Source organism: Corythoichthys intestinalis, chromosome 8, assembly GCF_030265065.1.
Source record: "Corythoichthys intestinalis isolate RoL2023-P3 chromosome 8, ASM3026506v1, whole genome shotgun sequence".
Taxonomy (NCBI): domain Eukaryota; kingdom Metazoa; phylum Chordata; class Actinopteri; order Syngnathiformes; family Syngnathidae; genus Corythoichthys; species Corythoichthys intestinalis.
Genome location: NC_080402.1, coordinates 2,469,944 through 2,490,717, shown reverse-complemented (window position 1 = coordinate 2,490,717; position 20,774 = coordinate 2,469,944). Strand labels below are relative to the sequence as shown.

At 38.2% G+C, this 20,774-nt stretch overlaps 1 protein-coding gene across 1 annotated transcript in view; it reads right to left on the bottom strand.

Annotated features, from left to right (window-relative positions):
• Positions 1-147: 147 nt before the first annotated feature.
• sh3d19 (SH3 domain containing 19) overlaps positions 148-20,774 on the bottom strand; it is a 43,257-nt gene continuing 22,630 nt past the window's right edge. The window contains exons 3-18 of the mRNA XM_057843373.1: positions 18,610-18,643; positions 18,300-18,378; positions 16,527-16,671; positions 15,640-16,461; positions 12,026-12,097; positions 11,810-11,966; positions 11,591-11,741; positions 7,148-7,210; positions 6,979-7,045; positions 5,351-5,481; positions 4,308-4,369; positions 4,079-4,221; positions 2,989-3,038; positions 2,745-2,922; positions 986-1,071; positions 148-903 (exon numbers count right to left, since the gene is read on the bottom strand). Of these exons, the coding sequence (XP_057699356.1) occupies positions 796-903; positions 986-1,071; positions 2,745-2,922; positions 2,989-3,038; positions 4,079-4,221; positions 4,308-4,369; positions 5,351-5,481; positions 6,979-7,045; positions 7,148-7,210; positions 11,591-11,741; positions 11,810-11,966; positions 12,026-12,097; positions 15,640-16,461; positions 16,527-16,671; positions 18,300-18,378; positions 18,610-18,643 (2,348 nt within the window). The 3' untranslated portion in view covers positions 148-795. The remainder of the gene's footprint in view (positions 904-985; positions 1,072-2,744; positions 2,923-2,988; positions 3,039-4,078; positions 4,222-4,307; positions 4,370-5,350; positions 5,482-6,978; positions 7,046-7,147; positions 7,211-11,590; positions 11,742-11,809; positions 11,967-12,025; positions 12,098-15,639; positions 16,462-16,526; positions 16,672-18,299; positions 18,379-18,609; positions 18,644-20,774) is intronic.

Here is a 20,774-nt window from a genome sequence, read left to right as displayed (position 1 = left end):
ACAGTATCATTTAGTGAAAGCACAACAAAAATAATATTCCTATCTCTCAAAAATAAAATAATGTTCACAAAAAGAAAAGTGCTCAATGCAAAGAGAATTGGCATTCCCAATCAAAATAGCTATGCAAAATACTCTATTCAAACATTTAGTTTAGCTCAACAAATACGCTAGATGGCAATATTTAGTCACAATATACAAACTATCAAAATTACTATAACTTGCACTCACATTTATCTTTTAAGAATTACAATTCTATCTGTGATCCCTTTCACAGAATGTTTATAATGTTAATGCCATCTTGTGGATTTATTGTTATAAACAAATACAGGACTTATGTACAGTATGTTGAATATATATCCGTCTTTGCATTCCAACAATTTACAGAAAAATATGGCATATTTTGGAGATGGTTTGAATTGCGATTAATTACGATTAATTTTTAAGCTGTGATTTAACGCGATTAAAAATTTTAATCGTTTGACAGCCCTAATTCAATCACAATCTGAAACAAAAAGTCAGAAGTGGATTCTTTTAATAGGAAAAAGCATTTGGGGCGCAGCCCATTAATATGTGTTTTGTTAAAGAAAATATTCAAATATTTTTGCTTTCTGGTCTCAAACCAACAAATGGCTGTTAATGTTTTTTAGCCTTCAAAAATAAATTGCAATTCCATCTTCCAAAGTAAGATGGCGTCCGTGTACAACTATTTTATTACAGAATTAGTAGTCAAAAGAACAAAATTGCAACTGGAATGCAAGCAATCCAATACTGCCTTGAATTCAGCACAAGTTAGCGTCAAAGCACTTGAACATAGTTTTTGGGCACCAGCGCCCGTTTGCCCCTTAAATCGCCCAGGAACCATTCGTCATCCATGGACTCCAGGTTGGTGATGATGTCCCCGACCTGCAAAGGAACCCAAACGAACCATGTCAAGAGGATACTGGTGTTGAGAAAATATTTCTCTGAAAATTAGAATAATCCTAACCTGCAAAGAAAGCTCTTCAACAGAATCTGAAGTAAATTCGTACATTGCCCTTCCCATCAATTGATGCGACGACGTCGAACCTGTTCCTGATACAAACACTCAGGTTAAAACGGCCAATTTCCATGGAAATTAAAATGATTAACTCCTTGATGCCTTTACATTTATAAAAAAAAATCAAATTTCCTGGCATGGAGTTGCCATTTACTGTATAGGAATAAAAGCTGCGTTTCCCAGATCAATATAACGAACCGATATACATTTGAAAACGGAAAAGTGTGTAAGAGCATAGCCTAAAAATATATGTATAGAGAATTAAAAATTACAATATATTTTATCAAGAAATAGACAAAAAATTTGAATAATTTTTTTTTGTTTTATGATACAGTATTTTTATTTTAGAATTTTATTAAGCTGTAGTTTTCAACTCTTCTATATTAAATGTTTATATAACTTTATAAATAAAATACCAAAAATATGGACAATAAAAAAATTGAATCATATGAACAATAAAAAAAATGAATTAAAAAAAATAAAACGATTGTTAAAATCCTTTTCATTAGTTTTTAAAAATATTTTTAATATATTTTTTAAATCTCATTTTTCCTTTCCAACTTAATATGCTTTATTTTTTTATTCAAAAATAAAATACAAAAAGTTAAAACAATCAAAACGTTTTGATAAAAGTCTGAAAAAAATCCCATTCAAAATTTAAAAATGGTAATTTTTTTATATCTTAAATTTTTAGCTGTACCTTAATATACCCCTACCTGTACTTAATTTGCTTTATTTAGTATTTTTGTCTAAAAAAAACTGAAATGCATAAAAATGTAATCAAAAAATTTGATAACTCAATAAAATTCTGTTTAAAAAATCCTCAATTTTTTAGTTTTTTAAATAAATGTATATTTTTATTTATTTTAAATGTCATTTTTAGCTGTACATTTCCAACTTAATTTGCTTTATTTAGTATTTTTGTATTCAAAAAATAAAATACAAAAGTTTAGACGATCAAAAATCTGATAAAAATTCTGTTAAATAAAATCCTCTTCATTTTAATTTTTTTTAGAATTATATATTAATATATATTTTAAATCTGCAATTTAAAAAAAAATGCAATTTTTAGTATTTTTGTATTTAAAAGATTGACAAAAAACCTTTTCATTTTAAAATTTTTTTAATTATACATTAATGTATTTTATTATTTTGAATCTCATTTTTAGCTGTACTTTTCCAACTTAATTTTGGATATTTAGCATTTTGGTATTCAAAAAAATTACAAAAATATATCTACAACATAAAAAATTCAGTTAAAATATTTTTTTAAAATGAAAAAGATTTTAAAACGATTTAAAATTTTATTAATGTATAATTGAATTCCTTTTAAATTAATTTTTAGCTGTATTTTCCCAATTTAGTTTTCAATATTTAATATTTTTGTATTCAAAAAATTAGAATTAAAATAATTCTGTGAAAATACACAAATGAGGATTTTAATACTAATTGTTATTTTAAAAAATTAACTGTGTTTCAATATTATTTGTAATCTTTTTGCGATATTTTTATTGTAGAATTGTGTCATTTTTAGCTGTATTTTTTCCAATTTAAAATGCCATGTGTTTTTGCAACATTTCATGCTTATTTATCAATTGTAAAATAAGGCATCAAGGCGTTAAGCCATTTTTGAACAGCAAATTTTGCAACAAAACATTTATTACCAATTGTTTTTCTAGAAGACTAATTCTAAAAATATCCACGTTACCTTGGCAACTCTCCACAAATGACTTGGGAAAGATTCCCTCTTTCCCGTCGAGCCTCCCGGCGCTCCACTGGTCGTCCACGTGGCGGGTGACGAGGATGCGGTCCCCCCGACTGAAGGACAGCTCGTTGGCAGACTCGCCGTTAAAGTCGTGGCGAGCTAGCGCCCACTCCACCGACGACTGAGGATGCAAAAATCCATTGGTGAAAATCCACTCGTATCTCAAGGCGCAGTCAATCCGTCCTACCTGAGCAGGTTGGACCGCTTCTGGCTGATTTCCGGAACATTTGGCCATGCCTGCGGAAAGGTCATTCAAAGTTGCACAACTGGGAACGTTTAAATAACACGCCCATGAACCACAGCAATGAGTTGTTTGATTTTTCTCTGTTTAAGGATTTAGGGTTAGTTTTATAATTTATTATATATTTATTACTATTATTTAACTCATTTGAGCATTTTTATGAAAATATAATTGACATGTTTTCAACATTCTTTTTTTAATCTTAAACATTTTTTTAAAATATAATTGACATGTTTTTCAGCGGGTTTTTTAAAAAACTTTTTTAAATTTCCCTTTTTTTCAGTATTTTATTCCTTTATTTTTTGACAATTTTACAAGCATAATTGACATTTTTCAAACATTATCTTTTTAAACCAATTTTTAAATATGATTGACATGTTTTCAATATTTTTATTTATCTTAAACAATTTAAAAAAAAAAAAAAACATTTTCTTCAATCATATAATCTTTTAAACATTTTTCTAAAAATATATTTTATGATATTTTAACGTTATTTTTAAACCCTTTTTTGGTGATTTGCTCCTCAAAAAACTTTTCAATTATCATTTTGTCATCAAGCTTCATTTGACTCCGTTTTTTAATCATATTAAATTTTATATAAATATACCGGTATATAAAATAATTGGGGGGAAAAATGCAGGATACTATTTCATATTCATGGTTTTGGAACAATGATTTGACTTTTTTTTTTTTTTTTTTTTAATTTATTTTTCTACAATAAAAAAAAAAAAAAACCTTTTTTTTAATACATTCTAACACATTTTTTAAAAGTACATTTCACAATTTTTTAAACAATAATTTTAATCTTTTTTTCTTTTTGCAATCTGCCCCTCAAAAAAACTTCAAAAATTATTTTTTGTCCTCAAGTTTCATCTAGGATTTTTTTTCTTTTTTTCCCAATTACATTTCCACCCCAAAAAAATGAACACCATATTTACCAATTTCCCCTTTTGTTACCCAAAAATGAAAAGAATAAATAGAAAAAAAATCCAAATCTGGAAAACAACACCACCTCGGGCCCTAACTAACCTCTTACCTGGCAACGCGACCCTGGTGGAAGGCGTCCGACTTTTCTGTTGTGCGGACGGTGGATTGTCGGGGAAAATTCGGCTGCCGTCGCCCATCGCCCACGGCGACACTTCGGCGCTCTCGCTGTCCAACTCAAAGGATTTGGGACCGCTTTTGAAAGAATGACATATTTGAACTTCCTCAGATTGAACTACAATTTGAACAAACTCATGGAAAGCCATCCACAAAAACCTTACATGACTTTAGTTGGAAGCGGTTTTGGTCTCTTCTCCGGAACAGGTTTTGGCGGTACGCCCGGCTGAATAGACAAAGATTAGACAGATAAAGAATAGAAAGCCTTTATTGTCAGTCATGTAACTGTGCAAATATTATATTTGCATATGCAGTACCCAGATTTCTAAGAACTAGGGCTGTCAAACGATTAAAATTTTTAATGGAGTTAATAACAGCTTAAAAATAATTTAATCGTAATTAATCGCAATTCAAACCATCTATAAAATATGCCATATTTTTATGTAAATTATTGTTGGAATGGAAAGATAAGACAAGACGGATATATACAGGTACATTCAACATACGGTACATAAGTACTGTATTTGTTTATTATAACAATAAATCAACAAGATGGCATTAACATTATTAACATTCTCTGAACGCAATCCATGGATAAAAAGACTTGTAGTTCTTAAAAGATAAATGTTAGTACAAGTTATAGAAATTTTATATTAAAACCCCTCTTAATGTTTTCGTTTTATTAAAATTTGTAAAATTTTCAATCAAAAAATAAACTAGTAGCTCGCCATTATTGATGTCAATAATTACACCATGCTCACTCATGGTACTAACCCATAAAAACAGTTGGACCCAAACGCCAGCAGAGGGCGCCAAACACCAAAAAACAAGTAACAAGCAGACATTACACTGTACTGTCATTTTAGTCTGTTTGAGCAGGGAATGTGCGTTAATTGCGTCAAATATTTTAACGTGATTAATTTAAAAAATTAATAACCGCCCGTTAATGCGATAATTTTGACAGCCCTACTAAGAGCATATTACTTAGTGAGATCCATGTGACAATGTTGTGGCATTAGCAGTGCAATGACAGTGATGTTTTATTGCATATTTCAATTGTGTATGACTCTAAATATTATATAATATACAGCAAATTATTTTCAAAGGTTGTATATAACAGGTGAGTTGCAAGCATTAAAACACATAGAACTAATATGTCATTTGACTCAAGATTTCCATTTGTCATTGTATGATCTTGCTGACTTACTAGCACTTTGACAAAGTTAACTGGGAAGTAACCGGTGGATCCTTTACAAGTGCCCCGGTACCATTCGCCGTCCACGCGCTCCACCGCCTTGATGACATCACCGGACTTCAAGCCCAGTTCTCCCGGACCCTCTGACGGAACAAAAAGCAATCCACCAGATTATATTTAGTCACATTTTTCATTAAGCGCGGTTTCAGCAAAAAGCAGTGATGTTAAAATTCAAAATCAATTTGTTGAATTACATCTTACAACCTTGAAAAGTATCATTTTCTATGTATGTCTTTTATTTTTTTTACTGAATGCAAGTTGAGTACCGAAGCATAAAAAGTCGAGTGTCACATTTTTACATAATAGTTAGATTTGTACCTAACAATCATGTAAAAACTAGGGCTGTCAAAATTATCGCGTTAACGGGTGGTAATTAATTTTTTAAATTAATTACGTTAAAATATTTGACGCAATTAACGCACATGCCCCGCTGAGACAGATTTAAATGACAGTACAGTGAAATGCCCACATGTTAATTGTGTTTTATGGAGTTTTGCCGCCCTCTGCTGGCGCTTGGGTGCGACTGATTTAATAGGCTTCAGCACCCATGAGCATTGTGTAAGTAATTATTGACATCAACAATGGCGGGCTACTAGTTTAATTTTTGATTGAAAATTTTACAAATTTTAGTAAAACGAAAACATTAAGAGGGGTTTTAATAGAAAATGTCTATAACTTGTACTAACATTTATCTTTTAAGAACTACAAGTCTTTCTATCCATGGATCGCTTTAAGAGAATGTTCATAATGTTAAAGCCATCTTGTTGATTTATTGTTATAATAAACAAATACAGTACTTATGTACCGTATGTTGAATGTATATATCCGTCTTGTGTCTTATCTTTCCATTCCAACAATAATTTACAGAAAAATATGGCATATTTTAGAGATGGTTTGAATTGCGATTAATTACGATAAATTTTTAAGCTGTAATTAACTTGATTAAAAATTTTAATCGTTTGACAGCCCTAGTAAAAACGTGATAGTTATGAAAATGAAAGGAAAAATTTCATGTAAAAACGTTATAATTATGTAAAACCGTAAAGATTTTGATGTGAAAACGATCATGTGAAAATGTGATGATGTAGAAACAAGATAATTGTGTAAAAACGTGTTAATTATGTCAAAACGTGAAAACTCATATAAAAATGTGATAATTATCTAAAAACGTGATAATTATCTAAAAATGTGATCATTTTTATGTAACAACATAATTATGTAAAAACGTAAAGATTTTGATGTCAAAACGTGAAAATGATCATGTGAAAATGTGATTATGAAGAAACAAGGTAATTGTGTAAAAACGTGATAATTATGTCAAAATGTGAAAACTCATGAAAATACGTAATAATTATGTAAAAACATGGTAATTACCTAAAAACTTGATCATTTTTATATAGTAACATAATTATGTAAAAACGTGAACATTTTTATGTTAACTACAGGTAAACAAAAAGGTAAAATAGTGAAAGTTATTTGAAAACGTGAAAACTGTTATGTAAAAACATGATAATATTTAAAAATGTGATGATAATTTTCACATTTTTACGCCATTGTTAACAAGTTTTAGGAATACCTACCTGGAGTGAAATCATGCGTGGCTTGAACCGTGAGTCCATTTTCCTGCCTGCCAGCGGGACTTTCAGCCTGCCCAGATAAAGTTCAAGTTCCTTGAATTCTGTCTAGCAACTTGCGACATCATCATGAAAACACCTATCACAAATATATTCAAAAAATGCTGTGGTTTACCTGAAATGTCAGTTCGTCACTGCGGTTTCTATTCAAGTCTGAGGCAACGGTCTCGTGTGGAACCTTGCGTCGAAACACCAAAAACAAAAAATTTGTTAATCGTAAACACATAGGAGCAATGACGTGTTCTAAAGCAGGGGTGTCAAACATGCGGCCTGATCGGCACCTTGTAGCTCATTCCAACTGTAAAAAATTCCTTGGCTTTAGGTCACTTCTGAATGATTTCGGCAATTCTGGGTCACTTCCTGTTCATTTTGGGTGACTTTATGTTTATTTTAAGGCATTTCCAGGTCACTTCCTTTTGACTTTGGGTAACTTGCCTGTTCATTTTGGGTCACTTCTGTTTTTTTGGGTCATTTCCTTGTTCATTTTAGGTGACTTATAGATCACTTTTTGGCTTAGGTCACTTCTGGATGATTTTGGGCAATTCTGGGTCACTTCCTGTTCATTTCAATCAATGTAAGTGTAGCCTCCAGCACCACGTTAAAAACCTAGGAGTTCTATTTGACCCAGACTTATCATTTAAAGCTCATATTAAACAAACCTGCAGAACAGCCTTTTTTTACCTTTGCAACATAGCCAAAGTATTTTGTCTAAAAACAATGCAGAACAATTAATTCACGCGTTGGTTACATCTAGATTGGATTACTGTAACTCCTTACTTGCAGCTAGTCCTAAAAGTTCTCTAAAAGTTCTTCAGCTAGTCCAGAACGCAGCAGCAAGACTTTTAACAGGAACTAATAAAAGAGAGCACATCACCCCTGTGCTACTGGCCCGTCACTGGCTTCCAGTCGTGTTTAGAATTAAATTTAAAATCCTCCTTCTTACATTTAAGACCATTAATGGTTTGGGGCCATGTTATCTCACCGATGCTCTGGTTCCATACCGCCCCAACAAAACACTCCGTTCTCAGAATGCAGGTCTACTGGTAGTTCCCAGGGTCTCTAAAAGTACAGTATTAGCTAGAGCCTTTAACTACCAAGCTCTTCTTTAATGGAATCAGCTTCCAGCTATTATTAAAAAAGCCGATACAGCAGGGGTCTTCAAACTACGGCCCTCGGGCCAGATACGGCCCGCATCCACATTTGGTCCGGCCCCCTGAATAATTAAAAAAAAAATTTTTTTCAATAATGTTATTTATTTCCTGGCTTTTTTCTGTGAAGAACCCAGAGAGGGTTATTTGGTTATTATCTATTTAATTAATAGTGTTATTATTATTTATTAGTATTATATTATAGTTTGGCTGTCAAATGATTAAAATTTTTAATCTAGTTAATCACAGCTTAAAAATTAATCGTAATTAATCGGAATTCAAACCATCTATAAAATATGCCATATTTTTCAGTAAATTATTGTTGGAATGGAAAGATAAGACACAAGATGGATATATACATTCAACATATGGTACATAAGTACTGTATTTGTTTATTATAACAATAAATCAACAAGATGGCATTAACATTATTAACATTCTGTTAAAGCGATCCATGGATAGAAAGACTTCTTAAAAGTTCTTAAAAGATAAATGTTAGTACAAGATATAGAAATTTAAAACCCCTCTTAATGTTTTCGTTTTAATAAAATTTGTAAAATTTTCAAACAAAAAATAAACTAGTAGCTCGCCATTGTCAATGATTACTGTACACAATGCTCATGGTGCTCAAACCCATAAAATCAGTCGCACCCAAGCGCCAGCAGAGGGTGACAAAACACCCCAAAACACAAGTAACAAATGGACATGACACTGTGCTGTCATTTTAATCTGTTTGAGCGGGGCATGTGCGTTAAATGCGTCAAATATTTTAATGTGATTCATTTAAAAAAAAAAAAATTACCGCCCGTTACCGCGATAATTTTGACAGCCTTATATATTATATCATATCATATCATATCATATCATATCATATCATATCATATCATATCATATCATATCATGTATCGTATCGTATCGTATCGTATCGTATCGTATCATATCATATTATATTATATTATATTATATTATATTATATTATATTATATTTATTTTATTTACTTTTGTTTCGTGAAGAATTCAGAAATGGTTATTTGATTGTGGCTTTCTGAAAAACGATACATTTTTACATTTAGGCACTCCTGCAATCGTCACACTTTTTCTGTCACAAACTGACCCGGCCCCTCATCAGAGAAGGAAAAAGCTATGTGGCCCTCACAGGAAAAAGTTTGGGGACCACTGCAATACAGTCTGTACATTTAGGATTAGACTAAAAACGTTCCTATTTGACAAAGCGTATGGTCAAGCTAGTTGAATTTGGACTAGACTCACAGTTCAGTCTAAGCTGCACTAGAAGCTATAATGCTGGGGGAAGTACAGCCACTGAGTCCTATCCCCTGTTTCTCACTTTACCTACCATATCTAGTTGACTAGTCTCTTCATCATTAGTCACCTGGTGTTCCCTTTCCCCCCTCTATGACTATTCTGAACCCTGGCTGGATGGACGTAACGCCCCCCCATCTCATCTTGTTTCTTCACTCCATTCCATATCTACAAACTGGACCTCCTGCTGCTAATACCCACCATCAGTCCTGGTGCATCTATAGCCTGTCCGTCCTGGGCGTGGATCTCTCCTGACTGTGGTTCTCCCCAAGGTTTTAATTTTTTCCAAAAGGATTTTTGGAGTTTTTCCTTGCCGACATGGAGGGTCTAAGGATGGAGGATGCCCAGGACATGAACTTCATCTAATTATCTACTGTTTCTGACTGTGTATCATTGACTCTGCAAAGCCCTCTGAGACAACCTTGTTGTGATATAGGGCTATACAAATTAAATTGAATTGAATTAAATTTTGGGTCACTCCCTGTTTGTTTTAAGGCATTTCCTGGTCACTTCCTTCTGACTTTGGGTAACTTCCTGTTTGTTTTGGGTCACTTCCTTGTTAATTTTAGGCTCTTTACAGGTCACTTCCTTGGCTTTAGGTCCCTTACGGATGATTTTGGCCAATTCTGGGTCACTTCCTGTTCATTTTGGGTCACTCATTGTTTATTTGAAGGCATTACAGGTCATTTCCTTTTGACTATGGGTAACTTCCTGTTCAGCATGGGTCACTTCCTTTTGACTTTGGGTAACTTTTTGGTTATTTTGGGTCATTTCTGTTAGTTTTGGGTCATTTCCTTGTTAAATTTAGGCTATTTACAGGTCACTTCGTTGGCTTTAGGTTACTTCCGGATGATTTGGGGGAAATCTGGATAACTTCCTGTTCATTTTAAGGATTTTACTGGTCACCTGCTTTTGAGTTTAGATAACATTTTGTTCGTTTTGGGTCACTTCCCTGGGTTTAGGGTCACTTACGGATGATTTTGGGCAATTCTGGGTCACTTCCTGTTCATTTTGGGTCACTCCTTGTTTATTTGAAGGCATTACAGGTCATTTCCTTTTGAACATGGGTAACTTCCTGTTCATCATGGGTCACTTCCTTTTGACTTTGGATAACTTTTTGTTTATTTTTGGTCACTTCTGTTTGTTTTGGGTCATTTCCTTGTTAAATTTAGGCTACTTACGGGTCACTTTGTTGGCTTTAGGTTACTTCCGGATGATTTGGGTCACTTCCTGTTTATTTTAAGGATTTTACAGGTAAACTACTTTTGAGTTTGGGTAACTTTCTGTGAGTTTTGGGTCACTTCTGTTTGTTTTGGGTCATTTCCTTGTTAATTTTAAGGTACTTATGGGTCACTTCCCTGGCTTTAGGTCACTTACGGATGATTTTGGCCAATTCTGGGTCACTTCCTGTTCATTTTGGGTCACTCCTTGTTTATTTGAAGGCATTACAGGTCACTTCCTTTTGACTATGGGTAACTTCCTGTTCATTATGGGTCACATCCTTTTGACTATGGGTAACTTTTTGTTTATTTTGGGTCACTTCGATTTGTTTTGGGTCATTTTCTTGTTAAATTTAGGCTACTTACGGGTCACCTCGTTGGCTTTAGGTTACTTCCGGATTGATTTGGGGGAAATCTGGGTCACTTCCTGTTTATTTTAAGGATTTTACAGGTCAACTGCTTTTGAGTTTGGGTAACTTTCTATTCGTTTTGGGTCACTTCTGTTTGTTTTGTGTCATTTCCTCATTAATTATAGGCTACTTATGGGTCACTTCATTGGCTTTAGGTCACTTCCAGATGATTTTGGGAAATTCTGGGTCACTTCCTGTTCATTTTCAGGCATTTCCTGGTCAGGGAATTTCCCCAAATGATTAGGCAGTGACTCAAACTCAATAGGAAGTGACCTGTAAATGCCCCTAAAATGAACAGAGTTAACTGTAAATGCCCTGAAAATCAGAAAGACTAGTTGCCAATGCTCTGGTTTCAAAAAATGGATTGGACGTCTAGCACCGTCAATGGCAGTGATTTAGTTCATTTATTTGGCGAAAAATAAACTGAGTTTGACACCCTAGCTTCGGAGGATCCCCTTACGTTGTATTTGTCGTAGAGCTGGTGGCCTTGGACCGGTCTGGGCGGCAGGACGAACCCTTTAGTGGGTTTGGGCGGCGGCGGTCGTCCCGGCCCGAGCTTGGGCGCCGGTGGTCGTCCCGGCCCGGGCTTGGGTGGCACCGTACTTTTCTGCCTTAAGTTCAACCAGAAGGTGGCGCTTGACTTGTTCATCAATTTGAAAGCTTGTTGAGCTTTACTCACTGATTCGGCAGCGCCGGAAGAGGTCTGTTGCTTGACGTCGTCTCTGTCGGGATGCTAGGTAAAGCCTTTTGCTTCGTGAGTCTCGCCGCGTTCGCCAGACCGACGGGATTCCGAGCGGGAAGAGGGGGCGGCGCCTTTCCTTGGAGACTTTCTGTGGCTGATGGGAAACGGTTTGTGTTACTGTTGCGCGATTTGGAACAAATGCAGGAAACTTACCGATTTGACTGGGCACTCTGATGGTGGTGGGCCTCCTTCTTACGGGGGGTTTAGCCATGACAGGTGGTGGATCTGCGGTCAAATTTCAATCAATAAACACTTCTGAAATCAACTAGACCCGCCTAAAGTAGACTAGGATGACATAGAATAGAAAGCCTTTATGGTCTTTGTCCAGAGTGTTAGGTTTTGTGTTGGTTTTCTCCTAGTGTGACTTGTCTCTGAGATTGCCCATTGATTTCACCTGTTGTGCCTTCTCCTAGTGTCCTGCAATCTGCATCCTACTGTGTTACCCAGCTGTTCCTCGTTGTCTCATTACCCCTTGTCTGCGTGTGTGTATATAAGCACCCAGTTTCTTGTCACTCCTTGTTGTGTCATTGTCAATGTCAGTGTCTAAGCCAAGATCTTGTCCAAGCCCTCGTGTTCTAAACCCTCCGGTAAAGTAAGTTTTGTTTGAACCTTGCATTTTTTATCCCCAGTACTTTTGGTTGTACTTTGTGCTTTTGTTTATCATCATTAAAACATTTTTGAGATCACCACCATTTCCCTGGCTGCCTTTTGTTTCCCTGCAGTTGGGTCCACACAACCTCCCTGCTCCGAATACCAGAGACAGAGTAAATGGTAAATGGTATTATACTTGTGTACAATGAAATTTAAAGCTCTGCCATAATGTGCACCACAGAAAACCAAAACAAAAGTACACTAATATCAAAAACACAGGTGGTGATGTCATGACGTACAGTGGGGAGAACAAGTATTTGATACTCTGCCGATTTTGCTGGTTTTCCCACATGCAAGCCATGTAGAGGTCTGTAATTTGTATCATAAGTTCTCTTCAACTGTGAGGGACGGAATCTAATACAAAAATCCAGAAAATCACATTGTATAATTTTTAAATAATACATTTTTACTTAACTGCATGAAATAAGTATTTGATACATTACCAACTAGTAAATATTTCGGCACTTAGTTCTTTTTTAAGAACCCCTCCTGTTCTCCACTCATTACCGGAAGTAACTGCACTTGTTTGAACTTGTTGCCTGTATATAAGACACCTGTTCACATGCTCAAACAAACAAACTCCAACCTCTCCACAATGGCCAAGACCAAAGAGCTGTGTAAGGACACCAGGGATAAAATAATAGACCTGCACAAGGCTGGGATGGGCTACAGGAAAATAAGCAAGCAGCTTGGTGAGAAGGTAACAACTGTTGGAGCGATTATTAGAAAATGGAAGAAGTTAAAGTTGATGGTCAATCTGCCTCGCTCTGGGGCTCCATGCAAGATCTCACCTCGTGGGGCATCGCTGATCATGAGGAAGGTGAGGGATCAGCCCAGAACTACACGGCAGGACCTGGTCAATGACCTGAAGAGAGCTGGAACCACAGTCTCGAAGAAAACCATCGCCAACACATTACGCCGTCATGGATTAAAATCCTACAGCGCACGCAAGGTCCCGCTGCTAAAGCCAGTACATGTCCAGACAAGTCTGAAGTTTGCCACTGACCCTCTGGATGATCCAGAAGAGCAATGGGAGAAGGTCATGTGGTCGGATGATTGGCTGGCATGATTCCGGCAATCTGGCTAAATGGTCAAATTCCAACAGACCAGTGCACGCCACAGAGAAGATGGCCTGACTGATCTTTCTGCGACAGATTTCAGCGACGACAAGGAAGCGGCCAATCTATTACTTTTTTCATTCACTGACTTCAGTTGCCATAGCCAGTTCAGAACCTTCCTCAACATCCAACATATGCGGTACCCAGATTGAGACAGATGTCTGAGAAAATATTACTTAGGGTAAGATACATGTGACAGTGTTGTGGCATTAGCAGTGCAATGATTTCAGTGCAAACTTGGTTGAGTAATGTGACAGCTCTTGGAAAGAAACTGTCTCTCAGCCTGTTTGTTATGGCTGGTAGCGCCTGTTGATTCCATACTTTTTACTAGACGTTGTAGTACTTATCCTGTACAGCAGGGCCGGCCCAGCCTATACGCAGATTATGCAGCTGCTTAGGGCCCCTGACCACTAGGGGGCCCCCAATCTGGCAATTGTTTAATTTATATTCTATTTTTTTTTACTGCAGTTTGCTTTATTTGACTTTTGATACTTGATTACAAGCTTAGTTCTTCCTTAACTTATTTCTTTTCTCTTTTAGAAAAAGGTTTGGCGCCATCTACTGTAAGTACTGACAATCATTTGGGGTGAGAAGTTTGAAGTATGCAGTGCAACAAAATCTGATTAATATACAAAATATGGATGTATGGGTTGGATTGCATGTATGGGTTTCACAGTACACTGTAACGAAATGGTGGGCCAAAAATATGGGCCCCTCTGCATTATTTTGCTTAGGGCCCCCAAATGGCCTGGGCCGGCCCTGCTGTACAGGAATATATCTATTTGTTTGAACAAAATTCGAGTTCTAAGGTCAACTCAACTCACTGGCTGCCACTGACAACAATAGACGTTGAAGGGAAATTATATACTAACATGCTAATTAGGGTTGTTCCGATCATGTTTTTTTTGCTCCCGATCCGATCCCGAACATTTTAGTGTGAGTATCTGCCGATCCCGACATTTGCCGATCCGATTGCTTTTTTTTGCTCCCGATTCAATTCCAATCATTCCCGATAATTTTTCCCAATCATATACATTTTGGCAATGCATTAAGAAAAAAATGAATAAAATATAGACAAATATATACATTCAACATACAGTACATAAGTACTGTATTTGTTTATTATGACAAGATGGCATTTACATTATTAACATTCTTTCTGTGAGAGGGATCCACGGATAGTAAGACTTGTGACTTTGTATATTGTGATTAAATATTGCCATCTAGTGTATTTGTTGAGCTTTCAGTAAATGATACTGCAGCCATGCCCCACTGCATGATGGGAAGTGGAACGATGATGGGAAGTGGAACCATGACTGTGCGTCATGCTACCAATGAATATATCTTCTCTGCTTTGGGAAGTAACTTAAGGTGTTAAGACAAAGATCAATTGCCACCTTGCTTCCCCACATTGCTTCCCATGATATTTCTGATCATAGGGAGAGGGCTTGCAAGGCTTTAGCCAATCAAAAGAAAGGCTCCAAAGACTGCCAAAATTCACTCTACTCATTTTGCGCTGCCTTTTATCTCTCTACCTAGGTAAGACGGCGTCATTACAGATTGAGCGCGACAATGCGTGAGAGGGTTGTGCACCGCATACATTAATTGCTTTAAGTATTTTCACGTGACACATTTTTTAATAAATTGATTGCCGCCGTTATCGGGATATTTTTGATAACCCTACCTTAAGCCTAAACTAAAGACTCTGGATGAGTGTAACATTATGTCTGTAACGTTAAATACAATTAGAAAATGATTTAATTCAAATATATACATATATTTAAAAAAGGCATGGCCGATATTTTTTTGCCGATTCCGATACTTTGAAAATGACGTGATCGGACCCGACATCTCTAATGCTAATCAGTAATAATTATTGTTATCAGGTAGTAAGTAACATAAGCAATAAAAGCAGGTATGTTTACGATTATCGATTAGCATGTTAGCAAAAATACCATTTCCCTTCAACGTCCAATCAATTTGTAAAAAAAGACTTACTTGGCGCAGGGCAGGTATATATGTCTTCTTCGAGAACTGCAGTTGAGTTGTGGTTGTTGACGTTCAGGTTTGCTTTCAAGGGTTCCTTGGGGGGCTTGGCCGGAGGTCTCGGCGGCAAGGGAGGCTCCTCAACGCGGACGCTGTTCCCCCTTGTCAGAACCGGGCGCGTCCGGAGCGGGGGTCCGCCCTTTGAGAGCAGGGTCTCAAGTTCGTCTCGCAACGGTTTTGCCGCAGGTTTCGGCTGTGTCTGAGGTGTGAAAATCGGCGTCAGATCCTGGTTCGACACATTTTGACCATCCTGAAACGACATCGATCTGGTAGGCGGCAGGGGTTTCGGGGGTTTTCTGGGGATAGGGAGCGGTTTGATGGGTTCTACGCCGCTCCAGTCCTCGGGGGCGGTCTGAATCTCGAAGGACTGGATATGAGCGTGGCTGTTTCGCTTATTGACGCTGGCGTACATCTCGCCAAGAACTCGTTCTTCTTGATATCCCCGGTCTCCGCTAGAATCGAAAGCCCCCAGCAGCTCTTTCAGATACTCATTGGAGGAGCTGTTTATAGAGTTGGAGGGGATGTCATCGTCTTCAAATCGGATCAAAGATTCAACGTTATCTTGCGTTTGTTTTCTGGGTTTCATGCGTGGAAGCGGAACAGGTTTGGCTTGTGAGGCCGAAACAGAAGTTGGTTGAGGTTGCGCGGTCTCCTCCAAGTGGACCGTCACTGATCTGGTGCTCTGAACTCTTTCTTGTGACTTGGGTGGATCGTTTTCAGACAGATGTTCAGGTCTGGACAAGGATGTTCTCGGTGGTTTTTGTGGCTTAGGACCTGAAGAAGAACACCCAAAAGTCAGTCGGCAAAAACTTCACATGTGCAACGTCAAAGAGTGGTACCGGCTGATTGCTCCTTGGCAGGGTCGGTCTGTGTGGAGTAGGCGTTGGCGGTGCAAGACGCAGAACGTCGGGGGGCCGCCGTAGGCCGAACAATGTGCTCCTCTCGGGTCTTTTCTTGGATCACCTGATCATAGGACGGTGGGGGCTGAGCCGTGGAAAACAAAGACTTTAGCAAGAGTAATACAGAAGAATTGCCTTAAAACCAATTGCACCATAGTTGCACCTTTGGGAATCAAATTGCCAATTTTAACCGGTCTGCGTGGAGACACGCAACACGACATGAACCATCCCTAGCTTTCAGGTGAGGACTTGTACCTGCGCCGCAAGGTGCGTCCAGCTCGGCAGGCGAGGGCAATAGTCACAAGACCAAAAGCTCAGGCTAGCAGCTCCAGCGGCCATCGAGCTCTCTTGAAGGCATCGGGAGGGCGGTTTCCTCCACAACGCACACACAACTGACTTTCGTGCACCCATTACACTCAACCTCCAAAACCTTCGCTGCCGATCCGGGTCACGGCACCAGTGTAACCGGTCTCCATGGAGCTGTGCTGCACGACACAATCCGTCCCCATCTTTTAGGTCAGGACTCGTACCCGCACCACATGGCACGTCCAGCTCGGCAGGCGAGCCCAGGCTAGCGGTTTCTGTGGCTAGCGAGCTCTCTTGAAGGCATCAAGAGGGAAGTTTCCTCCGCAACGCACACACAAAGGACCTACGTTCACCCGTCACACTCAACCTGTTAGCTTGTTGATATCCGTCTATTTATCCATCCATCCATCATCTGCTGCTTATTCAGGGGTCAGGTTGTGGGGGTAGCTTTAATAGGGATGCCCAGACTTCGCGCGTTCCCAGGCCAGGTGAGAGACCATCTCTCCAGCGTGTCCTGGGTCATCCCTGTGGCCTCCAACCGGTGAGACATGCCCAGAACACCTCTCCAGGGAGGCGTCCAGGAGGCATCCGTACCAGATGCCCAGGCCACCTCAACTGGTTCCTCTGAATGCGGAGGAGTAGCGGCACAACACCGGCTCCCTCCCAGATGACTGAGCTTCTCACCTTATCTTTAAGGGAGAGCCCAGCTACCCTGTATCCGTGCTTGTATCCGGGATCTTGTTCTTTCGGCCACGACTGACAGCAACTGACTAAAGGTGAGGGTAGGCATAGGTGAGGGTAGGAATGTATTGACTGGTAAATGGAGAACTTGGCCTTTTGGCTCAGCTCCGTCTTCACCACTACAGACCAGACGCTGCATCGATCTGCCTGTCGATCTTCCACGTTCCAAGAGTTAGCTTCTGTAGTTGGGGGTCGGACTGCCTAGGACCCCGCCTTTGGCTGCCGCTCAACTCCCTACGCACCTGACCCTTTTAGCCCCTCCCACAGGTGGTGAGTCCATGGGAAGGGGGATCCATCCATCCAGATAGAGGCCCGGCCACCAGATGCTCGCCTTCGAGCCCCACCTCCCAGACCTGGCTCCAGAGGCAGGTCGTGGTAACCTGCGTCCAGGCAAGGGAAACTTAAGTCCATTCATTTTTTTTCATCATAGCGGCCTTTTGAGTCATGCTTTATCTGTCTGTCCATTGACGTCCAATGCCTTTCAATTGAGAGGAGCTGACAGTGAATGCCAGATATGACAAGTTATTGTAATCCAACAACAAGTTATTGTAATCCAACAAAAATATCTTTAAGGAATTCACATTTTCTTTCATCATTATTTTTGCCTAATGTATAATTAGTTCTACTAGTTACATTTAAAATGGTAAGAAGTAAGCTGGAGCAAACCTGGATGCCTGCAGACCAAACACATGAAGTTGAGGGTAAGGCTGAAGGTTCCGAAGTGATAATTGTGATATCTGGTTGCCTACAAAAATAAAACCACATCGCTCAGAAGACTGAAATCAACAAGTCATAATCGACCACTTGAGTTGTCTATTCAGAGAAATAAAAGCCTTTTTTTATTCGTTTGTGATGTCACACAAAGATATCAAATGCTATCATAAATTTTGTACCGCATTCAGAGCTCCTACTGTTTATACGACCAGCAAATGCAGTCAGTAAATAGTATACCCACCAAGAATTCAAGAAAACTCACAGACAAAGCTCTGCTTTTCTTCCGTAAAGATGATCTGCGAAGATGAACACAAATGTCGTTTTGATCAATACGGGTTTTTGGCGCTCATGCGATGAGATAGCGATGCCATAAAACATCAGGAATGCAATTGAACGTGAATGATGACAAAACGGAAACCTTCAAAGAAAACGGCTGTTTCCTGGCTGGGGTTCGTCAGTTTCTAGCTCATAAGACACCATTTTCATCCAATTTTTTTTCTGAAATGACTGATTTTGAACATCACTCCTTTCGAATTTTTGGCGTACCCTGTGATAATCGACATCTACGCCCGATTTCAGCCATGATAAATATTTTGTTGATTTCAGGGAAGAAGTGTTTTGTTCTGGTTCAAGGTTCGATGGTACATAGTACTGATCTCTTACTAGGATTTATCTATTGGTCCGAACAAAACAAATATGAAACCTAAGGTCACGTTGGCTCATTCCGTGCCATTGACGGTGATCGATGTCTGATCTATTTTGCCTGGGAACTAATGATCTCGCCCTCCCTGTTCAAATGGATCGGACATCTATCACCGCTAAAAGCTGAAAGATAAACATTTATTCAATACAGCCAAAGTTACCAACACTTTCTTGCTTACACGCACTGACAAAGGGCATCTCTTACACCGCATCTTGCCTCTTAAGGTGAGCTTACCTGATGAGGAGCTCTATAACCACCATTTTCATCCAATTTGCTTCTAAAATGACTGATTTTGAACATCAATCCTTTCGAATTTTTGGCGTACCTTGTGATAATCAACATCTAGGCCCGATTTCAGCCATAATAAATATTTTGTTGATTTCAGGGAAGAAGTGTTTTGTTCCGGTTCAATATTCGATGGTACATAGTACTGATCTCTTACTAGGATTTATATATTGGTCTGAACAAAAGGAATCTGAAAACTAAGGTCACGTTGACTCATTCCGTGCCATTGAAGGTGATAGACGTCTGATCCTTTTGACCTGGGAACGAATGATCTCGCCCTCCCTGTTCAAATGGATCAGAGATCTATCGCCGCTAAAAGCTGAAAGATAAACATTTATTCAATAAAGCCAAAGCTACCAACACTTCCTTGTTTACACGCACTGACAAAGAGCGCCTCTTACACTGCATCTTGCCTTGTAAGGTGAGCTTACCTGCTGAGGAGCTTTACAACCACCATTTTCATCCAATTTGCTTCTAAAATGACAGATTTTGAACATCACTCCTTCAGAATTTTTGTTGTACTCTGTGATAATCGACATCTACGCCCGATTTCAGCCATGATAAAATGTTGATATCAGGTAAGAAGTGTTTTATTCCGGTTCCGGGGTCGATGGTACATAGTACTGATCTCTTACTAGGATTTATCTATTGGTCTGAACAAAAGAAATATGAAACCGAAGGTCACATCGACTCATTCCGTGCCATTGACGGTGATTGACATCCAATTCATTTGGCCTGGGAACGAATGATCTAGCCCTACCAGTTCAAATGGATAGGACAACTATCGCTGCCAAAATCTTAAAGATAAACATTTATTCAATCCAGCCAAAGCTACCAACACTTCCTTGTTTACACGCACTGACAAAGAGCGCCTCTTACACCGCATCTTGCCTCGTAAGGTGAGCTTACCTGTTGAAGAGTTCTACCGAGTCGTGAAAATTCCATTTGAATCCTCTTTGAAGGATGATTCACTAGTACTGAGTGCGGTTTTCAGAGCGTATGTGACAAAAAAGACAAGGATTCACACACCCACAGTCACCATGTTGGACCAATCGGAACAGGTGGAATGCGGTCAATCAAGTAGCGGAGAGACAAGGTCGAAGTGGAAAAGCTTCATCATCGCGGGATGAGGAAGTATAACTTAAAATTAGGGTTTTAGAATGGGAATATTTTAAGTCCCAAAAAATCAGTGCAACCAATAAATTTGCTTTTTTATAATCCAAAATAAATAATGTTAGACCAGAACTACACAAACAAAAAGAAATAATAACATTCAAATAAATACTCATGAGAATCCATACAGTATCAGATCAACTAGTAAATTTGCTGATTTATAGTATCTGTTAGGTCCAAAAGGAAAAAGAAACAAGTTGTTTCTGACGTACATAGCCGTTAATAGCGTTGACGTAATTGGTGTACATAATAAAAAACAAAAAAAC